The sequence below is a fragment of the Coniophora puteana genome (assembly GCF_000271625.1).
Source record: "Coniophora puteana RWD-64-598 SS2 unplaced genomic scaffold CONPUscaffold_9, whole genome shotgun sequence".
In the NCBI taxonomy this organism is placed as follows: domain Eukaryota; kingdom Fungi; phylum Basidiomycota; class Agaricomycetes; order Boletales; family Coniophoraceae; genus Coniophora; species Coniophora puteana.
In genome coordinates, this window is record NW_006913061.1 from 834578 (window position 1) to 858644 (window position 24067).

Here is a 24067-nt window from a genome sequence, read left to right on the forward strand (position 1 = left end):
ACCTCTCGAAATGGGCCAGTCCTCCTCTCTCCACGGTCCAGTCAACAGCAATGGGTCATCCGAGCTCTCCATTGTTGACCTCACTTTCGACCTCCCCTTTGATTTTTTCGTCATCCTCGCCTTCGACTTGGACTTGGAATTAGGTACATTACGCCCCTGCTCCGGCTGGAACTCCGGCTCCTGCCCCAACTCCGGCCGCTCCACATCCATCCTATCCTCGACCGCTCCCTCCGCCATGTCCTCAATTACCTGCGCCACCGCCGACCGCGACCGCTTCGCCCTCCGTGACTCCGCATGATCCCTCTCCTGCAGCGTCACCGCCGTGGAACTGCGCGACGCCAAGCGGACAGACTCGCGATCGTCCGGGCCCCACCCAGAGCGCTGCAGCGTCTCGTCATTGACATCGTTCGCGTCCCGCGCGTCGTCCTCATCCTCTCCCTCCTCGTCCGAGCGCACGACATGGCGTGATCGCGATTTTCGGGGTTGGTTCTTGGGTTTAGCCTTCGACTTCGGGACGACAGGGTCCGCGGAAGGGCGGCGCCTAGCAGAGCGCCCAGTACCAAGAGTAGCGCGCTTATTCTTAGTCAACGGAGGAGCACCGGAACCAGAGTTCGGGCGGATGACAGTGTTTGGCCTTTTGTGTTGCCCGAGCGTAGAGGCCGATTCCGATGTAGTGATAGCAATAGCGGTAGCAGTCCCGGTCCCACTGTTCGCAGAGAATCCAGCAGATTTGTTTGAGCGAGCCCGAGGTCCGCCCCCTGCAGAGTCGCCTGCGCTGTGCAGTTGAGCGTCGTCGGGCAACGAGTGCGAGCGTCCGGGGTCCGAAGGCTTAGAAGTGCGCGTGCGATCCGGAGAATGCGGGTCGGAACCAGGTTGCTTCGGCGCAGGTGGACCGACCCCGTCTGCAGAGCATGAGTCAGTAGCAACCCAGGTAGACGCCGTGAAGAGCAATCGAGGTGTGAAAAGAGCTCAAGCAGAGGAGATGATAGCTGAAGATAGGAGATGAAACAAGCGGCATCGAGACCCAGGACGTACCGCCCGCTCTCAAACTCGGCCACAACATACCTTGTACAAGAGGTGAACCCGAGGGCTGTTGCTCTAATGCAGGCGACGAAGCCCTTTCAGAAGGCGGGGCAAAGTATGCGAGCGATCGATCATGGGCACTATCAGAATCTCCCCTGAAGCGCACCGGGATGTCCTCAGTCCAGAACTGCTCTTGCACGATCCCGTCCTCGATAGGAGACACAGCCGTGCCTTCGTCGTCATTCACAGAAGCAGAGGGCCCCGGCGGCATAGGAGGAAGACGCCCCGTGAAAAGCGAGAACTCGCCAGAGGTAGAGATGATGCTGTTCCCGGAAATATGTACGTGCCTGTGCGACTGCAAGATGCCCCCGGGAACAGGGTCGGTCAAGTCCATCATGTCCACGCCTTCTGTGATGGAACCGGCGCCAAGGACCTCGTCTCCATTGTCGTCGCCCTCAGTCATGTCCATGATCTGCGTCGGAGTGACAGAAGGATCCAAAGGTTCGAGTCCTGTCCGAGATAGCTCTTTAGTTTGCTTACGCGGTGGCGTCGAGTAGTACTTCGGGCGTCCGCCGAGGACGCTGCAAGACGATGTAGGCGAGGTGCGACCATGAGGGCGTATAGCGGGCAAGTTCCACCTCGACGGAGACTGCGGTACGATATCGGAGATGAACGCGTAGGGGCCTTCTTGCGATTGAGTGCGTGTGTATGTCTGAGCAAGAGTTGACGGGCCGGCGGACCTTGGTTTATCATCAGTAGGACGAGACTCCTTAAGAAGAGACTTTCTAGGAGACCGTCGTGTGTTCTTCCTGGGAGAGGAAACAGCAGATCCTGGCCGGCTGTTATGAGGGGATGCGAGCATGGTTCGGCTGTTTTCCTTGAGATTGCGAGAGGCTATAGTACGCGAAGGCGTCATCTTAGTTCGGGGAAACGGAGACATATTGGCACGAGGATCCGCCAAAGACTGCTGCCGAGATTTTTTAGGAGAAGAGAGAGAAGTACGATGGCCCTGTCGTGCAGCGGGGAGCAAAGACTCGCGCATATAACCACTAGCATCCCGAGCATCCACGTCCTTGCCAAGCTTGGACTTCTTAGATTGCGTATCGCGATTAGTAGCGTTCGCGCCCGCATCGAAGAGACCAGAGCCAGAGCGCTTGAGCATCCGGCGCGTCATCTCGGAGCGGGTGATGTTGTCCACCGCGGGATCGAGCTTCACTGGCGAAGAGTGATGCGTAGAGTTGGGGTCCGACTGGCGTCTTCCTAGGGTACTCGAGTAGGTTTTTATGTCTTGAAACTGCTGTGATGCCATACTTTGCTGCGTGATGTGTGAGCTAAAGCGCATAAAGATGTAGAAGGAAAAGTGAGCTCGCTAGATGCAACAAGTCGCGACGCTCGGAGACTTTGGCCGGTTACCCAGCTTCATTCTCCGCTGATTTTCTGGTGAGTATCCTATATTATTAGAGCTCCGCTCCAAGATGCCGTCGACGGCGACACACCTTATCTCTTTACAGTTACGCGTATGCGTTGAGCTGATCGCCGTTTACCACATGTGCGCCTGGGTTTCATCTCCCCTCCTCCTGCAACATACAACTCAACATACCTCCGCATGCTGAACCTTCCCACAGAGCTCGCTCTCCAAGTCATCGCGCTCCTCGACGTAGGATCTGTCTTCACACTTCGCAAGGCATCGCGCTTTCTCCCACTGGCCCGGAATATGTCTCGCTCATTATTGACGTTTTCCCCGCACGCGCTGTCGTTTGCTTCCCGGGCCACCCCACATCCATCCCATTTTCGTCGATTCTATCTTGATAACAACAGACATGCACAACATTAAGAGACTTGACATACGATCGCACGCTGTGGCTCGGGCTCTACCACTGGGTGCGGTCGTTCCTCCCCGTCCCTACCCCAGACTCGCCTTCTAGCCACGACCCGAGGGCTCACAATTCAAGCTCGTTGGAGACACTCTCACAACCCTCCCTCGAAAAGCTCGTCGTCGCATCCCTGCAAGTTGAGCGCTCATGGCTCCTCCCGCGTCCGCGCATCCTCACTAGGCTCGTCTCGCCCTCCGCCCCCATGCGATCTGAACTCTCCCTCTCTTCGCTCGAATTCGTGCGCGATAGGTATCTACTGGCGGTGTACGAGCAGGGCATGGTCGATCTGTGGTACATGGACACGGACATGGACAAGGACGGGCAGTGGAAGGATATGAAGCTGTATGCGTGGTACGCGTTTGATGAGGATCTGGGGGTACTGTCGAGCGCACATGAGGTTAGCGTTAGTGAGGATGGGGAGGTGTTGTATGTTGCTGTTACGTTGGCTGAGGTGTACGTCTTTTTGCCTGCCTGCCTGCTGGATCGAGAGCTGACAAACATGGACTCTAGGTTCATCACGAGGATAATCTCCATCCGACTCGATGCGGAGAGCGCGAACACCATCCAACGCTTTGACGTCGTGAACGGAGTCGACCTCTCATCTCCGAGGGTCGTCCGGGCCATCGATGTCGAGTCAGGCATCGCGCTCTTCTCACACGTGTCGTCGATGGATGTGGTCAACTGGCGGACCAACACCTCTGTTCCCATTACTGTACATGCAGACGACGATCTTGAGGAGCTTGTATGTGCCTCCCGTTTCTTGATGACTATTCCCACCTCTGATGTGTATGTGGCAGTGGAACGGAATAACGGCCATGACCTTCTGCGGACCCTACATAGTGTGCTTCCGCGCCCGCTCGATCGAGCTCTACCCCATCCCCTCCCTCCCTGACACTGCACCCTCATCCTACACCCCACACTACCCCCATCTCCCTGTCCTCATCCACCGCTTCTCCCACATCACCTTCCGCCGCGTCTCCGTCTCCCACCGGCGCCCCTCACCCTCCACCTCACCCTCCTCATCTCTTCCAACAAGCTACACCCTCTCCTTCGTCGGCTACGACGTCTTCCACGGCCTCTTCCAGTGCCTCCTCACCCTCACCCTCGCCCCCGTCCCCTCCCTCACATTCGCCCTCGCAGCACTGCACCCCGTCGGCATCGCGCGCGACATGGTGCACGCGTACGCGAGCGTGTTCGGCGCGGGCGCGGGGAAGCCCGCGTTCGTCGGCGCGTGGGCGCTGGGTCCGCAGGGGCGGCGGGGCGTGTGGGTCGAGCGCATGCGGGAGAGTCTGACGACGAGCCTGTATGCGTTTTCGTGGGATCGTACGCGGCAGAATGTGCGGCCGCGGTTGAAGGAGAGTGTTGTCGTGGGTGAGGGACCCGAGGACGGGGATGGGGCGGTGGACGATTCGGATGCTGTGGATGGGATTGTGGTGGAGACGGAGGCTGAGTCGAGCGACGAGGAGGAGGTTGGATTTGTGAGGGTGCAGACGGGGGTTCCGCTCATGGACGGCAAGATCGTGATGGAGGTGCCGTCTATCGATCTTCGAGGTTCGTGCCTTTCACTCTCTTTTCTGATGATACTGCGTTTACAGTATCTTGACATAGAGGACATCACACTATGTGCTTTGTCAGAAGCTACAGGTCGCATAGCGCTCGGGCTCCGTTCTGGGTCTATCAAGATCGTGTAGCCGCTCGTGCGGTTGGTACAAGCGGAATATCAATATATGCGTTGGGTTTACTTCTGATTATACCATCCTACACACATTACATACGCCATGGAAAGCAAGACATGGTTTTCAACCAGGAAAACTGGTACTTTTTGGAGTGATCGATGAGAACGTGATCATCAGTAATCAGACGCGCGTGCCGTACACGTCCTTGGGCTCGACGCCGGCTTGGCCTCGACGGATGTTGGCCTGGGCCCACCTGGAGATATCGTTAGAGAGCAAGACCAGGTAGAGAGGTGAGGGATACGTACTTCTTGATCCGGATGCTCTCGATCTGGATGAAGCCCGTGGTGTCGGTAGGCTCGAACCCGCCGAGCTCGTCCATTGACGAGAACTTCTCGTCGTACAAGCCCTGTGAATCATGCACATCAGCCAACGATCAGGCTCCAAAATGCACGATCCATCACATACCTCGTCGGAGTACCGGCCCTCGACGACGACGTTGCCCTTGTACAGCTTCAAGCGCACTACACCGTTCACGGTCCGCTGGCTCGCGGGGATAGCGCTCGTCACGAACTCGCGCTCGGGCGTGAAGAAGTGGCCGTTGTACAAGATGCGGCTCAGCTCGACTGTGACAAACTGGTCGCGCAGCGAGCGCACGTTGCGATCGAGCGTGAGGCCCTCGAGGTCCATATGCGCGACGCGGAGGATCGTCGCGGCGGGGGACTCGTAGCACCCGCGGCTCTTCACGCCGATGAAGCGGTTCTCGACGATGTCGATGCGCCCGATGCCGTGCTTGCGCGCGAGCGCGTTGAGCGTGAGGAAGACCTCCACGGCGTCGGTCGTGTCTTTCCCGCCTGCGGTCACTTTGACGGGGATGCCGCGCTTGAACTCGATCGAGATCTGCTCGGGCGTCTCGGGGGCGGACTCGGGTGAGGCGGTGAGCTTCCACATGTCTGCTGGGGGAGTGGTGTTGGGATCTTCGAGGATGCCGGCTTCGTACGAGATGTGGAAGAGGTTTTCGTCGGTCGACCAGGGCTTGGCGGCGGTTTGTTGGACGGGGATCTGCTTTTCGGCGGCGTAGGCGAGCAGGTGCCCGCGGCCGGCGAAGCGGTTGTAGAACTCTAAGGTAAGATGAGTGCGTCAGTGATCAAAACGACTTGGGAGGAGGAAGTGATGTGCATACCAGGAATACGCCAGGGTGCGATGACCTTGATGTCGGGCTTGAGGCCGTAGAAGGCGAGCTCGAAGCGGACCTGGTCATTGCCCTTGCCCGTGCAACCGTGCGAGACGAAGCTGTCGAGCGCTTAGATAATCGCCCACAGATGAATGTTGTTGTGGCTTACTCGCATCCCTCCTTGTCAGCGATCGCGATCATACCACGGGCGATGACTGGGCGAGCGAGCGAGGTACCGAGGAGGTAGACGTTCTATGCCACATGAGCTATGACCTGGGAGCTAGAATAAACCGTCACGCACCTCGTAGATGCAGTTGGCCTGGACAGCTGGATAGATGAGCTCCTCAACGAACTCGCGTTTGAGATCCTTCAAACTGCAATGTCAAGCATGGATCGTTGGATGCACGGCACGCGACGCACCGCCAGGAAGAACTTCTTCGCGCCAACGGCGAGAGCCTTTTTCTCAGCAGCTACAAAATCCTATAAACGCGTATGAGCACAAAAGCAAAGGCTCGTGCTCATTTATACCTCTTCCTGTCCGACATCACCCATGAACGCGTAGACTTCGTAGCCTTCCTCGATGAGCCATGCCAGGATACACGAGGTGTCTGAACGGTAAGGGAAAGCGGTGAGCTGTTTGACCTTTACCTAGTCATGCCAAAGCTTACCCAATCCACCCGAGTATGCGAGGAGAACGCGACCCTTTTGCTGTGCGGAGGCCATGAAGAAAAATGGAGGGGTGGAGGCTATCGATAGAAAGATTGGAGGTCGAGTCAGAACAGTTTAGCCTCAAGGTGATTAGATTACGGCGTCTTCCGCATTCGGCGTCTTTTCAATTATTCGTGACGCGTAACGCGTATCAGATAGGGGCTTTGTGACAAACAAGGTAACATCACGCCAGTCCATTCCATCCTGTGGTTCCCAGGAGGGACGAGGTTGATGGAGCGATTGTTCGTCTGGAACGAAACACTTCCCCTTCCCCTTTCTTGTCTTTGTAACGACAATCTTGACAACCTTTCACGACGACAAGCCACGTATACGACATCTCTTGAATTCACTTTGTTTACTTGTAAGCGACTCTAGCCTCGTTGCTGCAGCGTGTCTTGACCCATGCGGCTACCGCGGCGCTAGACAATGAACCACGCCGAATCGCCCACCAGCAAGCGCAACCCGACCCTCCGTCGGACCACTGCGACGCTGGACAGTCACGCCGCCGCCAGCTCTTCTTCCCGCCGTCAGAGCCGCCGCTCGCGCTCGCCCCGTCCGAATCTGCAAACCCGCATCGCCCAAGCGCGCGCCGACGAGCCGTCGCAGAGCGCGTCAGTCAAGAAGAGGAGGTCTGGAACAGCGACGATGGGTCAGCCCCTCGGATCAACGCCTCACCCGCCCTCCATTCAGACGGCGGCGGAAGATGAGCGAGGGAGGAAGTCCAAGATCCCCAAGTCGAAGGGGACCGCGCGTCTAGCTGCGGACAACGCCCAGGCATCGACGTCTCGCGTGGAGCACAGACACTCGGCGAGAGAGCGTTCAAGGAGCCGCGAGTCCGCAAGAGAGTCGCAGGCTCCGACGGATATAGGGGAGGAGTCCAGTGTTGAGATTGTAAAGCTCAGGCGCGAGCTGGAGAAACTACAGAAGGTGCGCATATACTCATTGCGTCTTGGTATATCGACTGATAACCGGCACCAGAAGGAGCATGAGCACAAGAAGTCGATCAAGAAGCAGAAGCAGGTGAGTAGAATATGTCTCTGTTTGCTCAACCATATTGATCTGGTTGCATAGCATCTCGAGGAGATCCGCCAGCAGCTGGCTGCCAAAGAAGAGGTAAAATTTGATCCGTCTGTTGGGTTGAGTCGTTCCTTGACCTCCATTCCAGAGCGTGCGCGAGAGCAAGGAGGAGTTGCAGGGGTTCCAAGCCAAGGCCAGAAAGGCCGAAGAGGTGAGCTAATCTACTCCACGCGCGCCATCCATGTCGCTTAAGCCTGCCTACAGGCTTTGAGCACCATCGAAGTGCATTCGCAATGCCATATCTGCATGGATCTCTTACATAGACCATACACGTACGTCCATCCTTCCTTTCAAGTCCCTCCTTCCGCGCCGTGACCGCCACACCCGCAGGCTCCCCGGCTGCGGCCACACCCTCTGCATGAGCTGCTTGCAAGAGTGGTTCCGGCAAGCACCGCCGGCCGACGGCGAGACGTACGACGAAGAGGATCCCCAGTACCTCATGTACCGGACCAAGCACTGCCCCGCGTGCCGCACCAAGGTCTCGCACCGGCCCGTGCCATGCTTCGTCATGAACTCCATCGTCGCCACGCTCGAGAAGGCAAAGGCAGCGGCCGCGCACACGACGACAGGATCGTCCCCCGCTCCGCCGCGCTCCCCGTCACCGCCCGCAGACGCCGACCCCTGGAAGGGCCTGTTCCCGCCGGACGGCGAGCACGAGCCCGACGGCTGGGACGGCGACGAGTCTCCTGCCGAATTCGAAGGACCCTCTGATTCGGACGACGACGACGACGAAGACGAGGACGACGACTCGGACGACATGTGGTACGACGACAACTTCTCGTACGGCTCCGATTCGGACGCACCACCCTACGATGGGCTGTACACCGAGCCGGCGTGGGAGCCGGCGCAGTTCGACGCGGCGACCGTCGCGACGGAGCACTATCCGCTCGAGGACCTGCTCGAGGACGATCTGCGCGTGCTCGCGCGCGGCGGGCGGATCGGGATGATGCACGCGTGGGAGCTGCGCTATGCGCACGAAGAGGGGCTGAGCGCGTTCGACGAGCGCGGGAACCGGTACTTTTTGGGCTGGAATGTGAGGCTGAGCGCGGACGACGAGGACGGGAACGGGTATATGGAGTGGGTGATGGCGGATATGCAGATTCATCCGGAGAGGTGGCGGATCGAGCATCTCGAGGACGGGACGTACGATGCGCATAGGCTCGTGCCGTGTGATTCGGTCGAGGAGTATTCGGATACGGATTCGGACGATTATTAGGACGTGGGGGTTTGGGTTTGCGGTTCTGATATTGTATCACTAATGGCTGTACAATTTGTAGATCAAGCAGGGCATTCTGTGTCATAAGCTGAAAGATGCTTTGAGAAAAGTCATAAGTCGATGTACAATATGAACGGTACGCCAATTCTATTCGTTCAACTTCGGTGGAGGTCAAGACCGGAAGCTTGGATAGAGAATGGGTTTCAGGCACATAGTAGCTTTTATGGTGAGAACTACTCTATCGGCCACGACGGAGAGGTCCATTAATCTACCTGTTAGTGCTGCCGTCGAGGCGAGGTCACCTCTAGGGTCGCCTCGCCTCGCCTTGACGGCAACACTACTTCTGAGCATGGTCACGCGTGGGCGCCGAACCACTCAACGGCAGCCTTGAACGCACCCTCTTTGGCTTCCTTGATCGTCGGGTTACTGATGTCGCCGCGCACGGCAAAGCCGTGCGTGCAGCCAGCCCAGTACACGCGCTTGTAGCCGGGCGCGAACTTGTCCTTGAGGATCTCGTCGGCCTTGGCCTGGAAGTCGGGCGGGAACTGCGAGTCGGTCTCGCACGAGTTGATGAGCAGGGGGGCTTTCGCTTTCGAGAGGTATTTCTGCGATATTAATGCGTGTTATCGTTAGCTCTGCATGCAATACGATGTGAACGGGGATGAGGCGGAACTCGAGACTTCGCCAGCGGCAGCGGATGACCGATAACAAGGACGCACCTCGAGATCAGCGGGGTTTTGCAGGAGCGATGGGTGGTTGACGACGACGACCTTGACGATGTTCTCGAACGCGAGGTCGAAGGCGTAGCGTGCGCCGAAGCAGTAGCCGATGGCGAGGAACTCCTTCACGCCCTGCTCCTTGAGGCCGGCGATGACCTTGTCGATCACCGGGCGCGTCTGCGCCTGCATGTGGTTCGGGAACCACGCCTGGATATCGAACTCGCCCTTCTGCAGGTCGGAACGTACTAGCTGTCAACATCTGATCAGGTTTCATGTGGGTGAGGAGGCGTACCTCCATGGCCTTGGCAGGGATGGCGTCGCCGTTGAAAAGGTCGGGAATGATGGTCTAGGGATAACGTCATGCATATGTTCATTTAGCGTCAAAGCATTCACATGCTACGTACCTTGTAGCCGTTGCGAGCGAAAGCATCAACGATGAGCTGTCGAGGTAAGTTTTAGCTGAGTAGCAATTACTTGTGGACTGATCGACTAACCTTGTTGTTGTTGAGGGGGATACCGAAGGCATCGGTGAGGAAAAGAATTGCCTTATCCTTGGGGTAGTCGTTGGAGGGGGTGGCGATGTAGGACTCGATGCCGTTGATGGTCTCAATCTTGCCTGTTTTCGTGTCTCTATCAGTTACCAAGTCCTTCTTCCGTTACAAGAGGGAGGTGCACATACCCTCAGGGGTACCCTCGTGGGTGACACCTATCGAAAGAAAGCGCCGATCAACGTTCAACACGGCTGTAGATCGTGAACGAAAACCCAACGCCGCTCACCAGAAATGCAGTGCTTGCAGAGCGACATTTATCGGTAAGGTGGGTGGTTGAACGATGTGAGAGGATTGGTTGAAGGATGAGAAACGAGTGCAGCTAAGGACCTTGTCATCTCTCGCTCGCCTTTATACGTCGGCCCGCCAATGTCTGAAGCTCTGAAGCGTGATCATATGCGTTTGCTAATATGCCAGTCGTGATAATAGAAGCGAAATGCAGAAATTGACCAGAAAATGCCGCGTCAGGCCGCGTCTATCCATATTGTATCCGGTGCGCCAGCTGGTTGGTTGCGTCTTTCCCTCGCCTTGAGGGTCACATGGCCCTCACACCGAGAACTCCTCCCGAACGGCTCAAGGGATGCTCTCGACTAGCGACCAGCCTCCGAGCCACTCTTTGCCGCGCACGCCTACCTCCACACATAGGCACCACAGCCTGATTACGCAGTGGAACACAACACTGTACCTGTATCATCTGGTCAAATGATCTGCGGTATCGGTCTCGCGGTACCACCCCAACTCTCAGACAGGCTGGAATAGGTCATTCGGTTGACAACTTGACATACACTCTATCCAATCTCATCTCTTTATTTTTTTTGTTAGTATTGAACACTAATAAACAAGCAGCGTTCAGCAGAGCTCATCCACGCCGTGCAGTTGCTCAGGCTAGCGCTCAGGTACCGGGACGACGGATAGTAAAGCCTTCTCGAGGTGTGAGGTAACGCGAACGGGTGAGTCAGCTAAACAGTCGAGTGCACTGACTCGGTGGGATACTCACAGAGCATTGGTAGAGAAAACGCTCGTCATCTCGGAGGGTCTTTCTCCGACGGGCTACCCTTAAATAAGCGATGGAATGCAACTTCCGACAAAAGCAGAACACACAGTCAACATGCACTGCGCTAGCACCCTAGAAGTGCTTATGTAACCACTCGACAGCATTCACGAACGACCCCTCCTTCGCAGCCTTGACCATCGGATCCCGGATGTCCCCGCGCACGCTGAACCCGTGCTTGCAGCCCATCCAGTGCTCGCGGTGATACCCTGGCGCGAACTTATCCTTCAAAATTTCGTCTGCGCTTGCTTGGAAGTCGGGCGGGAACGGCGGGTCGATCTCGCAGGAGTTAATGAGCAGGGGTGCGGTTGCTTTTGCGAGGTAGGTCTGTGCGGGGGGTGTGAGTTACGTTTAAATGGGGTAAGGGATGAAGGAGGGAAGTGTCGGGAGAGTAGAGACGGACCTCGAAGTCCTCTGGGTTCTTGAGCAGCGACGGGTGATTGCATATCGTGACCTTGGTGACGTGCTCGATGGCGAGGTCCCAGGCGTGGCGAGCTGCAAGGCCGAGAATGTCAATTTCACGCCCCTCGGAGCGTATTATGCGTATCCCACTCACCTCCGTAGCAGTATCCAATCGCAGCAAAGGCCGTCACACCCTCCTCCCTGAGCCCGGCGATGACCTTGTCTAGCGGAGGACGGGACGTCTCGGGCCCGTGACGCTGGAACCAGTCTTGAACAGGAAATGTTCCTTTCTGCAAGCGCTGAGTAAGCGAAACGTGGGGTGCTGGGGGTTGGTGAGTATAGGTACCTCGAGCTCTGCGGGCGGGACACCGTCGCCGTTGAGGTAGTCCGGCATCACAGTCTACGGAGTCGTACCAATGTAAGCTCAAACATTGAGCACTCAAGTTGAAGAGACTCACTCTATACCCGTTCCGGGCAAAGTCGTCCGCGATGAGCTACCGACCAAACACCGGGCACGTCCCGCGAGACTCCCACATTAACCAAAGAACGCGTCAACAAGGGTGTGGACGACGCACCTGAGCGTTCTTGAATGTGATTCCGAAGAAGTCAGGCAGGAAGAGCAGGACCTTTTCTTTTGGGTAGGTAGCGGAGGGTGTAGCAATGTAGCATTCAACATCGTTGATCTTTTCGATTTTGCCTGGGTGAATGATGTCAAGTTCGAGATGGAGTGGAGAATATCACAGGTGAGAGACGTACCTGTAGGTGTACCTTCGTGGTGCACACCTATAGTATGGAGTAGCACATAGCAGTCATGAACACCACTATCAGCATGCGTCGAACTTTGCGCCCACCTTGAACGCAGCATTGGCTCGGTCCAGACATTACGGTTTGGAGAACTTCAAGTTGTAGCGATTATTGGGTGTTGTGGAGGTTCAATGGAGGTTCGGGATGAAAATGCGGGTGTCATCATCTGTTCTCGTGAGGTGAGCATCGGCGAGTTGTCGACGAGCGTCGTGGATTTCGCGCAGATAGTCTCGGCGGGGAGTTTGTTGCGGCCTGCGAGGGCCTGCTGCACCGGGACAGGGTGATCGAATTAGGGGCCATGTGGAGGGACCGTGGGTACTGCCGCATTTTCTTTCTTTCGCATCTCCATCTCCAGCTTCTTCTCTCTGCTCACCGACTCCCTAAGTGTCCTTTGTCCAACCCAGGGGGCGCTTCATTCATCATGACCTGCTCACACCATCCAACAACTTTCTGTCCTAGCATCACGGGTTGACATCGGCCTCAACCGTTTTCCCGCGACTCCCTTAAGTTCAGAAATAGCCCGGTACTTGAGTTGTTCTCGCGTCGCACTGCAAAGTACCTCCACAGCTGTGGCATTCCGTCTCTCTTATGGCACACTCAAACATACACCAAGACCACAAGCCCCAATGCATGCTCAAAGACTTCTACAGTGTTTTGTGCTTTGCTCAAACTAGCGCCAATCATCTCACATTGGGCTAGGCGCTAACTATATGCGATCCACTACTCTCATGCCAAGGCGGCTCTCCCAGGTGTCACTGACTTCAACGGTTTGAGCACTCACGGCTCAGACAGTCAGAGCAGTTTTGAATAGAAGAGCCGTTACTTAGGCATCACCCTGCGAACACTGATCCGTGTCGAGGCAAAGAAAGTATGCGAACATCGACGTCTCCCCGACCACCGGCATCGGATTTAGCACCCGTTCTCGCATTGTCTTCCGACCCCCGGTAACAGCCAGTGTGAGTGCGCATGCGCAGCACCCACATATACGAAGGGTGTCAACCCCTCAGGAACGCCTTGACCACCCTTCCTCGCACTCCAGAGCCGGCTCTGTATTACGGCGGCTCCTCGCTCTTCGTTGATCATGTTCTCCCCGCTCCCGCTACGGAGGAAGCTGAAGCTTTCCGATGGGCAGATCCTCCCCTTTTCTGACTCTCGGACACCGTCACCTGTGCACACGGCACCCGTACATCTGACGAAGCGCGGGTGGCGCTTCGCCACGTGTCTGGTGACATTACTCTGCGTAGCTGGAGTCATGTTGCTTCGGGCTATTTCCGGTCAGCTCAGGTTGGAGCTGGGGGTGGTGCAGAGCCACTCGTCCCTGCCGCCGCTCTACGAGGCGTATCGGTCACGAGAAGAGAATCTGCCTCACTACGAGGAGTACGCGCGGAGGACGGACATCAAGTACCTCTGGTCGGAAAACTTTGCACGCAGTTGAGTGGATCCTTGTTTTGCTTTAGTTGCAGCTGACATCGTCCAGGCGCAGGGTGGGGGAACATCATGCAGGACTTCATGATGATGGCACTGCTAGCTCATGCGACCAATCGCTCGTTAGTCCCCTGGCTTTTTCACGGTTTAACTGATGCCGACACTCCCTTTAGCCATGTCTTCAATGACTACGTTTGGGACCCAAATCGAGGGCCGTACAGCGATTTCAACGGCAAAGTTATCCCTTCACGTATTCCGCTCACTGCCATTGTCGGTGGTGAGTTCGTAATCCCTGCGACTTTGGACTCATTCTGAATGGGAGCATGTAGGTCCGATGGTCGGTGGCGATCTGCCACCAGAAGATACGACCCCTCGCGCAGTGTCTAGTAGTTTCTTTCACGAAGTCTGCCCCAACCCGACCATTATTAACGTGAAAGACGTCAATACCGATGACATGGTATATGGTGACGTGCCAGCCTCGTCAGTACTAAAAACGTGGATCAAGAAAATCGACTCCATAGACGATCCGTGTGTAAAGCTCGCTGGTGACAATCCGCCTATCTTCGAGGTTTGGTGCGAAATATTCAGTTTGGTTTTTCTGTGGACGACCAGTTGATTCGTGCTCCTAGGATATACGGAGATAAGAAACGGATGCTTACCATCTGGCCGTATCTCTCGAAGACGCCTGTGATGACACACTGGAGGTGGTCCCCGCTCGTCGTCGACGCATTGAAGAGTAACCTTCGGCTATTCACGTCGACATCGTGGTTCTATCCACTCGTCTCTGATACACAAGAATCTGACGCTCCCGATATGATCCCTGGGCTTCTCGCAATCCATGTACGACGGGGCGACTTTGCCAATCACTGCCGTCACCTCGCAACGTGGTCGTCCGACTGGAACGCGTTCAACTCTTTCCCTCAGTTCACTGACAAATTCGAGGTCCCTTCGGACGTCGGTTGGGGGGAGACGACACCGGAGAATAGGGCGATGTACGAGCGGAGGTGCTATCCTTCCATCGATCAAATCGTGGAGAAGGTCTCCCAGGTTAGAAGTGACGCGAGAGGTTCACTGAAATACCTCTACATCATGACGAACGGCGCGATGGAGTGGGTGGATGAGCTGAAACAAGCGGTCCAGCGAGCGACGTCAGGGTCTCAGCCATGGGATAGCATCGCAAGTAGTCGTGACTTGAAGCTGACCTGGGAGCAAAAGTACGTCGCTCAATCTGTGGATATGTACATTGCCGAGCGAGCGCAAGTGTTGATTGGGAACGGGGTGAGTGCTCCTCTGTTGGACTATCCCGAGCTGATTTCTGAGCCTCGATTGCACAGTGGTCGAGCTTAACATCAAACGTCAACGCTCTGAGAATGGTAAAGAAGTTTTCTCCTGATTCTGCTAGGTTCTGGTAGCGGACGTTATTTTTCGGGACTGTGTACGGACCTGTGTTTATTCCATGACTAGATATACCCTACACTATACTTTCCAGGACATTTGGACATTCACTGGCGGCCATAGCCGACGAGATAGCCATCCCATTCGCTCGCTAGGGTAACAGTCTTGTGGCAATCTTGCCAAGGTGATACCTTGATATTTAATCACGTTCAAGTTACAGGGCAACTCATGATACTCGCGTTGAAATATCCTTTACCTTTCAATATTTGTGGAGAGGGTAGCGCGAGGTTTTATAGCCTCGGCATTTTGCAGTGAATACCGTTGCTGGTGGAGACCGGTCGCGCTCCACATTTGACCCTCCTTGTAGTCCATAAGCATCCGAGATAAGTTTAGGATCGCGAGGGTCGTCCGACTGATCATGTGTTTCAGTTGCTGCAAGATTAGTGGGCAACTCTTGCTATCCTCCGACCAGTAATTGGGTAATCTCACGTAAAATGCAGTGCACCTTTTCTCGCCAAATGACTTCTCTACCTAATCACAGTGGCCCCATAGTTTACAAGGACCATCTTTTCTCTTCCAGCAGCACAGCAAGAGCTGCGTACAGCTCACACTCAATAAGACCAAGTACTGTGGACCTCGTTGCCGGCAATGTTCCAGGCACAGTGTACCTGACTGCAGCAGGCTGCGGCGCTTCTTTGTCGGCACCCTTCGGCACCTCAACATTACGATGAACGGAGATTTCTTAGACTGCCGATATCGTGCTAGGTTGTCGTGATGTCTAGATGTTATACGACGATTCCGGAACGTCTTGCAGTTTCACTTACAATGCCAAGGATTGATACGCTCCGTACCACGGGCTTCCGATCTGAGAACCCGTTACAAAGGGTAGGGTTACTACATCTCTTTCCAGCTCATTCTCAGTTCCAGATAGTGTACTGAGTTTGCTTCCGGTGACAGGCCTCGATTATCCACGCGGCCTTGGCGTCCTATGGACGCGAGTGCCATCGTCGCCGCCAGTACATCCCACATCCCCGGAGATCCAACAGTGAGCACTCACTGGGGATACTAGAGGGTACTTCAAGATTATGTGAACTGAGTATCCTGCCAATTGGGTCACGCTGAGGTTCAGTCTGTGCTAATAAATTTGCCAGGCTCAACAACATTTTGCCGTTAACTTGCAGTTGCCTTGACAGGTCTGGAAAAGTTTACAATCCCGCAAACCGTAAATTCGTCGTAATATTGGGGAGAGATATACTATAGATATCTAAATTTTCTATCGAAACAACTTGCAAATGTTAAGCAGCAGTCATCGTAGTATACAGACACAAAGATGCAGTAGATATGTACACAGAAGCTGCTGGACAAGGTTGATCTCGGAATGGTGGCCATGTGGTTGTAGGCGCTTGCGAGCCAGCACAATCACGAACATGTCCACCGACGGCAGATCCCATGACTGGTAAGGTCTAGCAAGCTAATACACAATTGTGCACTTTTAATATATGGAAACGATATGATGCCCGATGGACGGATTTGGCGGCACATTGTCAAGCCTGGTTCCATCAAAATACCACCCCTTGCAGCTGATTTACTATACAGTGTTCTACACATACGCGCTCACATTTCTCCCCGCTCTCGCATCTCTTTCTTTTACGGAAGGATTCCCCGCCGTGTATGCATGAATCGTAACTAACCAGCCTTCATGATTTTTTTTGCCGCCGGCTGGGATATAACATCCAGGTGGTATTACCGCCTCTATTGCGGCGCTATGCGGTTATGAACACAAGATTGAACGCGTACGCACAGGTTTTGCCGCTGAACAAAGACCATTAGAACTTTTCGGAGGCTCTGTAACGGCGAGGGGCAGCCGCGTTTTCTCCCGCCAGTCGCTAAGAAGATCAGACAGCCGGCATCTAGAATTAACGCCTTTTGCAAGAGGACCGTCAGCACGACTGAGAATAATGATATGGCGGTACCAGACCTATGGTACTTATCACAATAGGGCTGAAATTTGTTGACATCCACCTGGAGGTGCCTTACACAGCACTCTCATATATGTAAGACGGGTCGCGAGGCTCCGGGAGCACTCTTTTCGCCTTTCTTTTCCTTTCAGCGCCCTACATTTGGTTTACAGTCCAGTGTTTCGATCCAACCTCCATGGTATCCCCACTTCCGCCGCGGCTACGGTGGAAGCTGAAGGTCTTCGACGGCCAGGTCCTGCCATTTTCTGCATCGTCAGTGCTGCCCGTGTACGTGGCAGCCACACGCCTGACGAAGCGTGGGTGGCGGTCTACCTTGTTTTTGGCGGTACTATGCTTCATGGCTGGTATGGTGTTGTTTCGATCCTTTTCGTATTACCTCGGGCGGCCGTCGCTCTACGAAGAGTACCACTCACGGGAGGAGAAGCTGCCACACTATGAAGAGTACGCACGGAGGTCGGACGTCAAGTACCTGTGGGCGGAGAATTTTGCACACAGTTGAGTCGTTTTTCGTCGCTGTCGCGAAGCCCCGTATGACTGACAAGAGCTGTACGTTGAACGTTCATAGACTCTGGCTGGGGGAATGTCATGCAGGACTTCATCATGATGGGATTAGTGGCGCATGCCACGAACCGCTCGTTAGTTTGTCGACCATATTACAACCGCGGCGGTACTTATGAATTGTAGCCACGTATTCAGTGACTACGTCTGGGACTTGGACCATGGACCATACAGCAACTTTCATGGAAAATCCATCCCATCGCGAATTCCGTTAACTGCCATTGTCGGTGGTAAGTTCGTGATTTGTACAGCATCCTTGCTTTTATAAACTACATTATGTAGGTCCGATGGTAGGCGGCGAACTGCCTCCAGGAGACACGACTCCTCGGGCAGTATCGAGAAGCTTCTTTCATAGAGTCTGCCCTAATCCAACCATCGTCAACGTCAAGGACGTTAATACTGATGAAATAGTGTTTGGGGACGTCTCGGCCTCGTCAATATTCGAGATGTGGGTCCAGAAGATCAACTCCATAGACGACCAGTGTATACAGCTTGAGGGCTCGCACAATCTCCCAATTTTTGATTATTGGTATGGAGCGAAACAGCTGTTTAATATCTGACACATATCTGATTTTCGACTCGGGTAGGATGTACGGAGACAAAAAGCGCATGCTTCCCGTCTGGCCGTATCTCTCGAAGTCGCCGGTTGTCACCCACTGGCGATGGTCCCCGCTTGTCATTGACGCCTTCAAGAAGAACCTTCACTTTTTGGCACCAACTTCGCCATTATCCCTTTTCTCGAATACGCCCAACGTTGACAGTTCCGATATAATTCCTGGGCTGCTCGCAATCCACGTGCGTCGAGGCGACTTTGCTGATCACTGCAAAAATCTCGCTGCGTGGTCGTCCGAGTGGAACGCGTTCAACGCGTTCCCTCAGTTCATTGACAAATTTAAAGTGCCGCAAAGCGTCGGTCTGGAAGCGGCGGCGGCGGAAGATTATAAGACGGCAGCGTATGAGCGAAGGTGTTATCCATCCATCGATCAGATCGTAGAGAAGGTCTCTCATATCAGAGACGACGCGGATGATTCACTCAATTATCTGTACATCATGACTAATGGCGCGTCGGAGTGGGTGAGCGAGTTGAAGCAAGCGCTTCAGCGAGCGACAGCAGGTTCTCAGCCGTGGGAGAATATTGCAAGCAGTCGGGATTTGCAGTTGACCTGGGAGCAGAAGTATGTGGCGCAAGCTGTGGACATGTACGTCGCTGAGCGAGCGCAAGTGCTGATTGGCAACGGGGTGAGCTCAGTGCATCGCTTGTGCTAGTGTTGCAACGTTCTGATTCTGTGCTCCCACAGTGGTCAAGCTTGACGTCCAATGTAAATGTTTTGCGAATGGGGAAGAAGTTTCCACCGGAGTCTTCCAGATTCTGGTAGCGATCACTTCTTGCGGGAATGAAAACTGATCTGTAGTTTCGATTTGGACTTCATATATTGTGAGCGATACTGACGACACCTTGTTGGCATTCTTCTTGGGAATTTGCGAATAAATTATCAAAGGTTTACGTTACTCTTATGTTTGATGAGCACTGGGATGCCGAGCGCGGACAAGAAGAAAGACAACGGGTACATGAGAGTACTGGACGATGTGCGGGTCCACATAGTAGATTGAGAACCTGGAGGAGGGACCTTGCGATCACCACAGCCTCATGTCGGATAATTTTGTGGTGGATCGTTTGTATCCGGTTTGTGAACCTTGAAAGTTATGCTTACGCTAATATTGTAAACTTAACCTGATAGATTTCTGGGACTATAGAGATCAAAACTTCGGTATTCCGATCATAATAATGATTTACACCTGACAATATAGAGACAAAACAGTCATTGATGTAAGCCTACATACTTCGCATATCCCAATCATAATAGCGAATCATGTCTTTGATGTGCAAAACCACCACGGAACCCCCTTTAGCCGTGAAAATTATCCTGTCCGCCAATGCGGATAAGGTGTTCTTCTCTGGCCTATACCGCTCTGGTAGCCAACAAACTCTTCTTGAGCCAATAAAAAGCCAATTGCCGATGACAATCACATTTGACCCGCAGTTGAAGTCGCGAATCTCAGCCGTCTCCGATTTCCGCACACTAATCTCGGTGTGAATCCCTTGCTGTGAGATTTCATCTGATACTTGGGACCCATTTTTTTCGGTACAGTATGTCACGGCGGACGGGTGCATGATAGGGTCCTGCCACGGTAGATCCAGTTGTTCCCCGTCAAATGTTTTGCTATCAAACGCACGGTCTATCTGCTTCGGTTGAGGTCCTTCTGGTTTACCCATTTGGTGAAGATAAGCATCTGAAACCTCGTTGATTCTTGTGTGCGGGTCGCTCTTAAGTGGCCCTTCAGTTGGATCAAACACGGATGGCTTGCAGTGCTGGATGCTGGAATTGTAACAAAGCCAGAAGTCCTGGATAAGGGATGAGGTCATCCACGATTCCCTCCATGGGAACGCATGAAATAGAGCATCTTGGGACATAGAACAGAGCTGAATAACACGTTCGTTGCATATCCTGTACTGTTTTAGAGTTAGATCGAAACTCGCTTCATCTTTACGTGAATAATCTATATCGTTGTGCTTGAAGATAATACCAAGAGTGGAATTACTCCCAGAGAAACTGATTCAGACGGGGGATCCTTGAACTTGAAGTAGAATACGGCACAAGGGTGAGATGGTATCCCCTACAGCGTATACGTTGACTGATGTTCGCCAGTAAGTCTCGAGGCACTCTTCTGCCATGACAGTAACTTTTGCCTCGTCCGCTGAAAACGCAACGCCTTTCAAACGGGAGAGGAACCCTACTCGTCCAACAAAGCGACCAGTGCTATACCAGATTGAAAGCCGAGACCCGGTCGGACCTCCAACCTCGGTAATAGAAAAGTAGGTTGAGCTATGAGTAAATTGGAGGTTTGAGTCGGCTGGTAATGCTTCCGATGTCCAGTTGCATGGTATCAGAGTGAGGAGGTGATGCAAGAGTTGACTTTCCGTGATGCAGTAGATTGCAACTGATCTTGCATTATCTTGTAAGATAGCTATCATGTCTTTTTTGTCAGACATGCAAATGCATCCCGGTGACTTGTAGAAGCGGCTTCCAACTCTGAAGGTCACAATGGTCCATCCCGATACGACAGATACACTTCGTTGAATTTGTGGCTGATCTTCCTCCAGTTCAAAGTTCACAATGGCCGCCTCCCGTTCTTCAGGCCGACATCGTAAAAGGTAGTGGACTTTGATGAGGCACGCCGATTTTTGGGCACAGTAGTCGACTCTCTCCGGATTGCTAACCCGATTGAATGCCATAGTAAGGTCAACAACGATGAACTCTTCACCATTGTTCACCACACAAAGGGAGTTCCCGTCGCCATAGCGGGAGGAATGGTGCAGGATCTATCAATGCCAGGTGTAGATGTAATCGCCCAACAGTACAGCATCGTAGGAAGTCCCGCTCAATAATAGACCCCCCAAAGACATGGCAATCGGGCTAATAACGTCGACTGGGTCATGCCATCCGGCTACTATCCTGACCACTACGCCAACTGGCGCTCCGTCCCCTTGGTCATTCAAACGGGCTACTTTGATTGCCGTTGCATTCTCAACGTCTTCCAAAGGGATGGCTTCATTCCGAAGAGTATGTTTGAGAGGAGCCATTAATATCTCTCCAGCCCCTACGATGTTGACATGGACAGTTGCACCCAGATCTTGGGGAAAGAAGTGCCAAGAAATAGTGGAAGTCCAGAGTAGCGCGATGTGTCGATGAATGATGTTGTCTCTCGGATCCAGAATGTAAGAGCTCTGTAGACCTATAATCACGAGCAGGTCCTCTTGAGAGAAGACAAGGTCTAAAAGGGGTCCCATCTGCGAGACCGTGATTGATGGCCGGCGTGACCATTCTTTTCCTGCGTAATCAAACAGATCAATATGAACTGATGGCAGTGAAAGCTCGATAGGTGATCTGAAGCCATCAATGCCGCTAGCAAAAAGGCGTCCGCTTGGACTGAACACGCATGCGTGCCCTCGTTTCCATATGGATTGCCTGGCATCGTCACCAGATATTAGCTCCGTGGTTTCATTCGTTTCGGGATTCCATAAGCAGGTGCGCCCATTATCATGCTGACATCCCAACACTGCGCTATCCGCAGAAAAAGACACACTACTTGGAACCAGTAAGGGAGTTGCGAACGCGATAAGAGTCCCGGTGACAGTATCCCACAGGTTGAGGCCCCCGTTTTCGGCTACCGTTGCTAGTTTACGGCCGTCTGGAGATAGTGTGATAGACAATATACCGTAACTGTCGAAGGTGCGTAGGATATAGTCCCATGAGTTCAACTCAGATTCAACCAAGACCTTGGATTTTGAGATGAGATCGCGATATGAGGCATACAGCTGGGTATTCCGAGGGCAAAAGGCGAGCGCAGATTCATACAGATGCAGTGCTGACGTTCTTATAGGCTCGAAGAATTGGAGAACAAGTCGCCAGGTATCATAGAGCAGTCTGAGCGTACGATGTTGTTCAGGAGACGGATCCCATTTCTAGCCTCATAATGAGACAATTGAATAAGACATAACGCTGGAACTCACAGAGACAACTTTTTCTGCACCAGTCAGGCTTCTAACACCGACCTGTAAGTTCCCTATGATGGACGATACCTCTATGAAGAAAAGCAGCTGGTTTTGAACAAAATAGAACACGCCCTCTTGCACTTCCTTGGAGTGATTTGCCCTTTCCAGGTGATGCGTCCAGAAAAGACACGCGTAACAGAGTGCACTTGAAATCGAGACTTCTTTCCGGTACTCGAAGTCATCGAACTCTGAATGCAGTCTAGAGGAGTCTTCTAGCCCGCAGATGTCCTCTTTGAGTTCGTTCTCCATGAGTTCCAAGCACGAGCACACTAAGCGCGCGCGGGAATCAGCAGGATCAACGTAAAACTCCCCTGAGCGGGACTGATCCAAGATGTAATCTTGAAGGGAGGCATGGTATATTTGGATCGAATTCGACGATTCTAAATGTGGCACAAAGACGATGGCGAAAAGATGCTCGATATGTTTCAAGACGTTGTCATCGTAAAGCTGGCACAGGGTGGAGGGAGATAGAGGCTCGGCAAGAGCGATGATTGTACCTAAGCATTCAGCTCCGGCGCGTCGTTGTTCAGGCTCGCAATCGGAGAGGATGTGGTGATAAACCGAGTCGATACCACGACTGAGATCCACTCTACCCGAGTACATGGCAGAGACGTGGTTGAGAGCACTTTTCGGGTTTGGAGCGCGACCGACAAGTCTGGAGATGGTTGCAGCGACAATGAAATGCCCCTTGACCTGAGATAGCAATGTGTTAAGGTTATTGTCGGAGGGCCATGATGGACGACTGCCGATTCTGCGAACATCGGAGATTTTCTGAAAGGAGTCGCGAAGAAATACCTCCACGTCGCGACTTGCGTTGAAGTCCTCGATTTCGACGGGTGTGATACCCTTGATATCCTGTATGATTGTACGGAGATACGGATACGGTCTGCTCGTGAAAAGGACACTGGAGATGGGGGCGCGTCCATTGCGGAGAAGCTCCGCTAGCATAGATACGGCGTGTTTCATATGGTCAGCATTGATATAGTCATCGTCATCTCCGGCCCCTTCGTCAATGGCGTCAAAAATCATGGATCTCTTTTCATCCCTCCACGTCATGTTGAGCTCTCTCAATGGCGCAGCAACGAGTTGGTCAAACTGTGCACGACGGGACTTCTCAGCGGAGAGTAACGCTGGGTCGTCTTTGATAGCCTTGACGATGGCGAGTTTGGCACGAGGGTGACGGAGCCCAATCTGATAGCTGAGGGTGAGGAAGACAAGATCGGTACGGCTTCTAGTGACGTCCTTCCGCGAAAAGAAAAATGTGGCCGCCAAATGCTCTTTGCGGCGTAGACGCTCAGCGATAGAACAAGCGACACTTGACTTGCCTGTTCCTGAGCCCCCAAAAAGCCAATAGATTCTCCCTGACTTTTCCTCATCACCCTGCTTATCCACATCCATCCGGTATTCTTCTTCTTCCGCACTTTGTTCCTGGTGCCCCTCCTCTCCTTCCTCTTGTGTCAAGATCTTCTCTAGCATATCAAGAAGCTCCATCCGAGTACCCGGAAGACACTCCCCGAATGGCCGGCGTTCGTTGGAGTCATGTTCTGCCCCGCGAGCGATAGCGTTCGCTAACCCACGCCAAACGTCGTCGTACGTCTTATACTGTAAATCTGGTTTGGATTGAGTGATCAGTTTCAGCGATCCAGGGAAGGGAAGCTAACATACCTGTATCAGGCATGGTGGGCGTACGCTGTTAACAAGTTAGGCGCCGAAGTGAGGCCATGCTGTTTTCTTGTGCAACGTGCCACGATTATTTCAAGCCCCGACGAGTACAGGCTCGTCCACTGCGTTCGAGCAGACAACACTTACAAGCAACACTTATAGCA

The 24067-nt window shown here is 53.7% G+C and overlaps 8 protein-coding genes across 8 annotated transcripts; 4 read left to right on the forward strand and 4 right to left on the reverse strand.

Annotated features, from left to right (window-relative positions):
* Window positions 1-2629: 2629 nt before the first annotated feature.
* Window positions 2630-4824, forward strand: CONPUDRAFT_145211 (uncharacterized protein; the record flags this gene model as incomplete). The annotated part of the gene is made up of 5 exons (XM_007772560.1): window positions 2630-2680; window positions 2842-3350; window positions 3408-3639; window positions 3695-4448; window positions 4506-4824. 5 exons carry the CDS (start codon window positions 2630-2632, stop codon window positions 4586-4588), a joined length of 1629 nt encoding a protein of 542 aa, XP_007770750.1. The 3' UTR covers window positions 4589-4824.
* Window positions 4754-6467, reverse strand: CONPUDRAFT_155703 (argininosuccinate synthetase; the record flags this gene model as incomplete). Its single annotated transcript, XM_007772561.1, has 9 exons — window positions 4754-4826; window positions 4879-4979; window positions 5039-5691; window positions 5754-5863; window positions 5914-5996; window positions 6046-6111; window positions 6165-6224; window positions 6273-6352; window positions 6413-6467. 9 exons carry the CDS (start codon window positions 6465-6467, stop codon window positions 4754-4756), a joined length of 1281 nt encoding a protein of 426 aa, XP_007770751.1.
* Window positions 6468-6878: 411 nt separating this feature from the next.
* Window positions 6879-8745, forward strand: CONPUDRAFT_91356 (uncharacterized protein; the record flags this gene model as incomplete). The annotated part of the gene is made up of 6 exons (XM_007772562.1): window positions 6879-7379; window positions 7431-7472; window positions 7524-7565; window positions 7618-7680; window positions 7734-7801; window positions 7860-8745. 6 exons carry the CDS (start codon window positions 6879-6881, stop codon window positions 8743-8745), a joined length of 1602 nt encoding a protein of 533 aa, XP_007770752.1.
* A 25-nt stretch (window positions 8746-8770) lies between these two features.
* Window positions 8771-10269, reverse strand: CONPUDRAFT_166855 (chlorocatechol-degradation protein; the record flags this gene model as incomplete). The annotated part of the gene is made up of 7 exons (XM_007772563.1): window positions 8771-9350; window positions 9465-9692; window positions 9757-9810; window positions 9869-9904; window positions 9959-10080; window positions 10144-10170; window positions 10242-10269. The coding sequence occupies 7 exons, from the start codon at window positions 10267-10269 to the stop codon at window positions 9099-9101; spliced, it is 747 nt and encodes a 248-aa protein (XP_007770753.1). The 3' UTR covers window positions 8771-9098.
* Window positions 10270-11023: 754 nt separating this feature from the next.
* CONPUDRAFT_138251 (alpha beta-hydrolase) lies at window positions 11024-12368 on the reverse strand. The gene is made up of 8 exons (XM_007772564.1): window positions 12317-12368; window positions 12222-12248; window positions 12041-12162; window positions 11924-11959; window positions 11812-11865; window positions 11620-11755; window positions 11467-11558; window positions 11024-11390 (listed from the first exon to the last, which is right to left on the reverse strand). The coding sequence occupies exons 1-8, from the start codon at window positions 12345-12347 to the stop codon at window positions 11139-11141; spliced, it is 750 nt and encodes a 249-aa protein (XP_007770754.1). The 5' UTR covers window positions 12348-12368; the 3' UTR covers window positions 11024-11138.
* Window positions 12369-13142: 774 nt separating this feature from the next.
* Window positions 13143-15309, forward strand: CONPUDRAFT_126793 (uncharacterized protein). Its single transcript, XM_007772565.1, has 6 exons — window positions 13143-13699; window positions 13747-13816; window positions 13868-13971; window positions 14024-14267; window positions 14324-14972; window positions 15029-15309. The coding sequence occupies exons 1-6, from the start codon at window positions 13351-13353 to the stop codon at window positions 15104-15106; spliced, it is 1494 nt and encodes a 497-aa protein (XP_007770755.1). The 5' UTR covers window positions 13143-13350; the 3' UTR covers window positions 15107-15309.
* Window positions 15310-17243: 1934 nt separating this feature from the next.
* Window positions 17244-19002, forward strand: CONPUDRAFT_155708 (uncharacterized protein; the record flags this gene model as incomplete). The annotated part of the gene is made up of 6 exons (XM_007772566.1): window positions 17244-17562; window positions 17634-17703; window positions 17753-17856; window positions 17909-18155; window positions 18214-18865; window positions 18925-19002. 6 exons carry the CDS (start codon window positions 17244-17246, stop codon window positions 19000-19002), a joined length of 1470 nt encoding a protein of 489 aa, XP_007770756.1.
* A 2724-nt stretch (window positions 19003-21726) lies between these two features.
* On the reverse strand, window positions 21727-23919 carry CONPUDRAFT_166858 (uncharacterized protein; the record flags this gene model as incomplete). Its single annotated transcript, XM_007772567.1, has 4 exons — window positions 21727-21745; window positions 21802-22151; window positions 22200-23851; window positions 23907-23919. The coding sequence occupies 4 exons, from the start codon at window positions 23917-23919 to the stop codon at window positions 21727-21729; spliced, it is 2034 nt and encodes a 677-aa protein (XP_007770757.1).
* Between the last annotated feature and the right edge of the window lie 148 nt (window positions 23920-24067).

Coding starts and splice junctions, on each gene's coding strand:
- CONPUDRAFT_138251 (XM_007772564.1), bottom strand. CDS start 12,347: ATGTCTGGACCGAGCCAATGCTGCGTTCAAG. Junction 11,756..11,811: donor TCCCGCCCGCAGAGCTCGAG/GTACCTATACTC, acceptor CAGCGCTTGCAG/AAAGGAACATTTCCTGTTCA. Junction 11,559..11,619: donor GATTGGATACTGCTACGGAG/GTGAGTGGGATA, acceptor TCGGCCTTGCAG/CTCGCCACGCCTGGGACCTC.
- CONPUDRAFT_126793 (XM_007772565.1), top strand. CDS start 13,351: ATGTTCTCCCCGCTCCCGCTACGGAGGAAGCTGAAGCTTTCCGATGGG. Junction 13,972..14,023: donor GCTCACTGCCATTGTCGGTG/GTGAGTTCGTAA, acceptor GGGAGCATGTAG/GTCCGATGGTCGGTGGCGAT. Junction 14,973..15,028: donor AAGTGTTGATTGGGAACGGG/GTGAGTGCTCCT, acceptor TCGATTGCACAG/TGGTCGAGCTTAACATCAAA.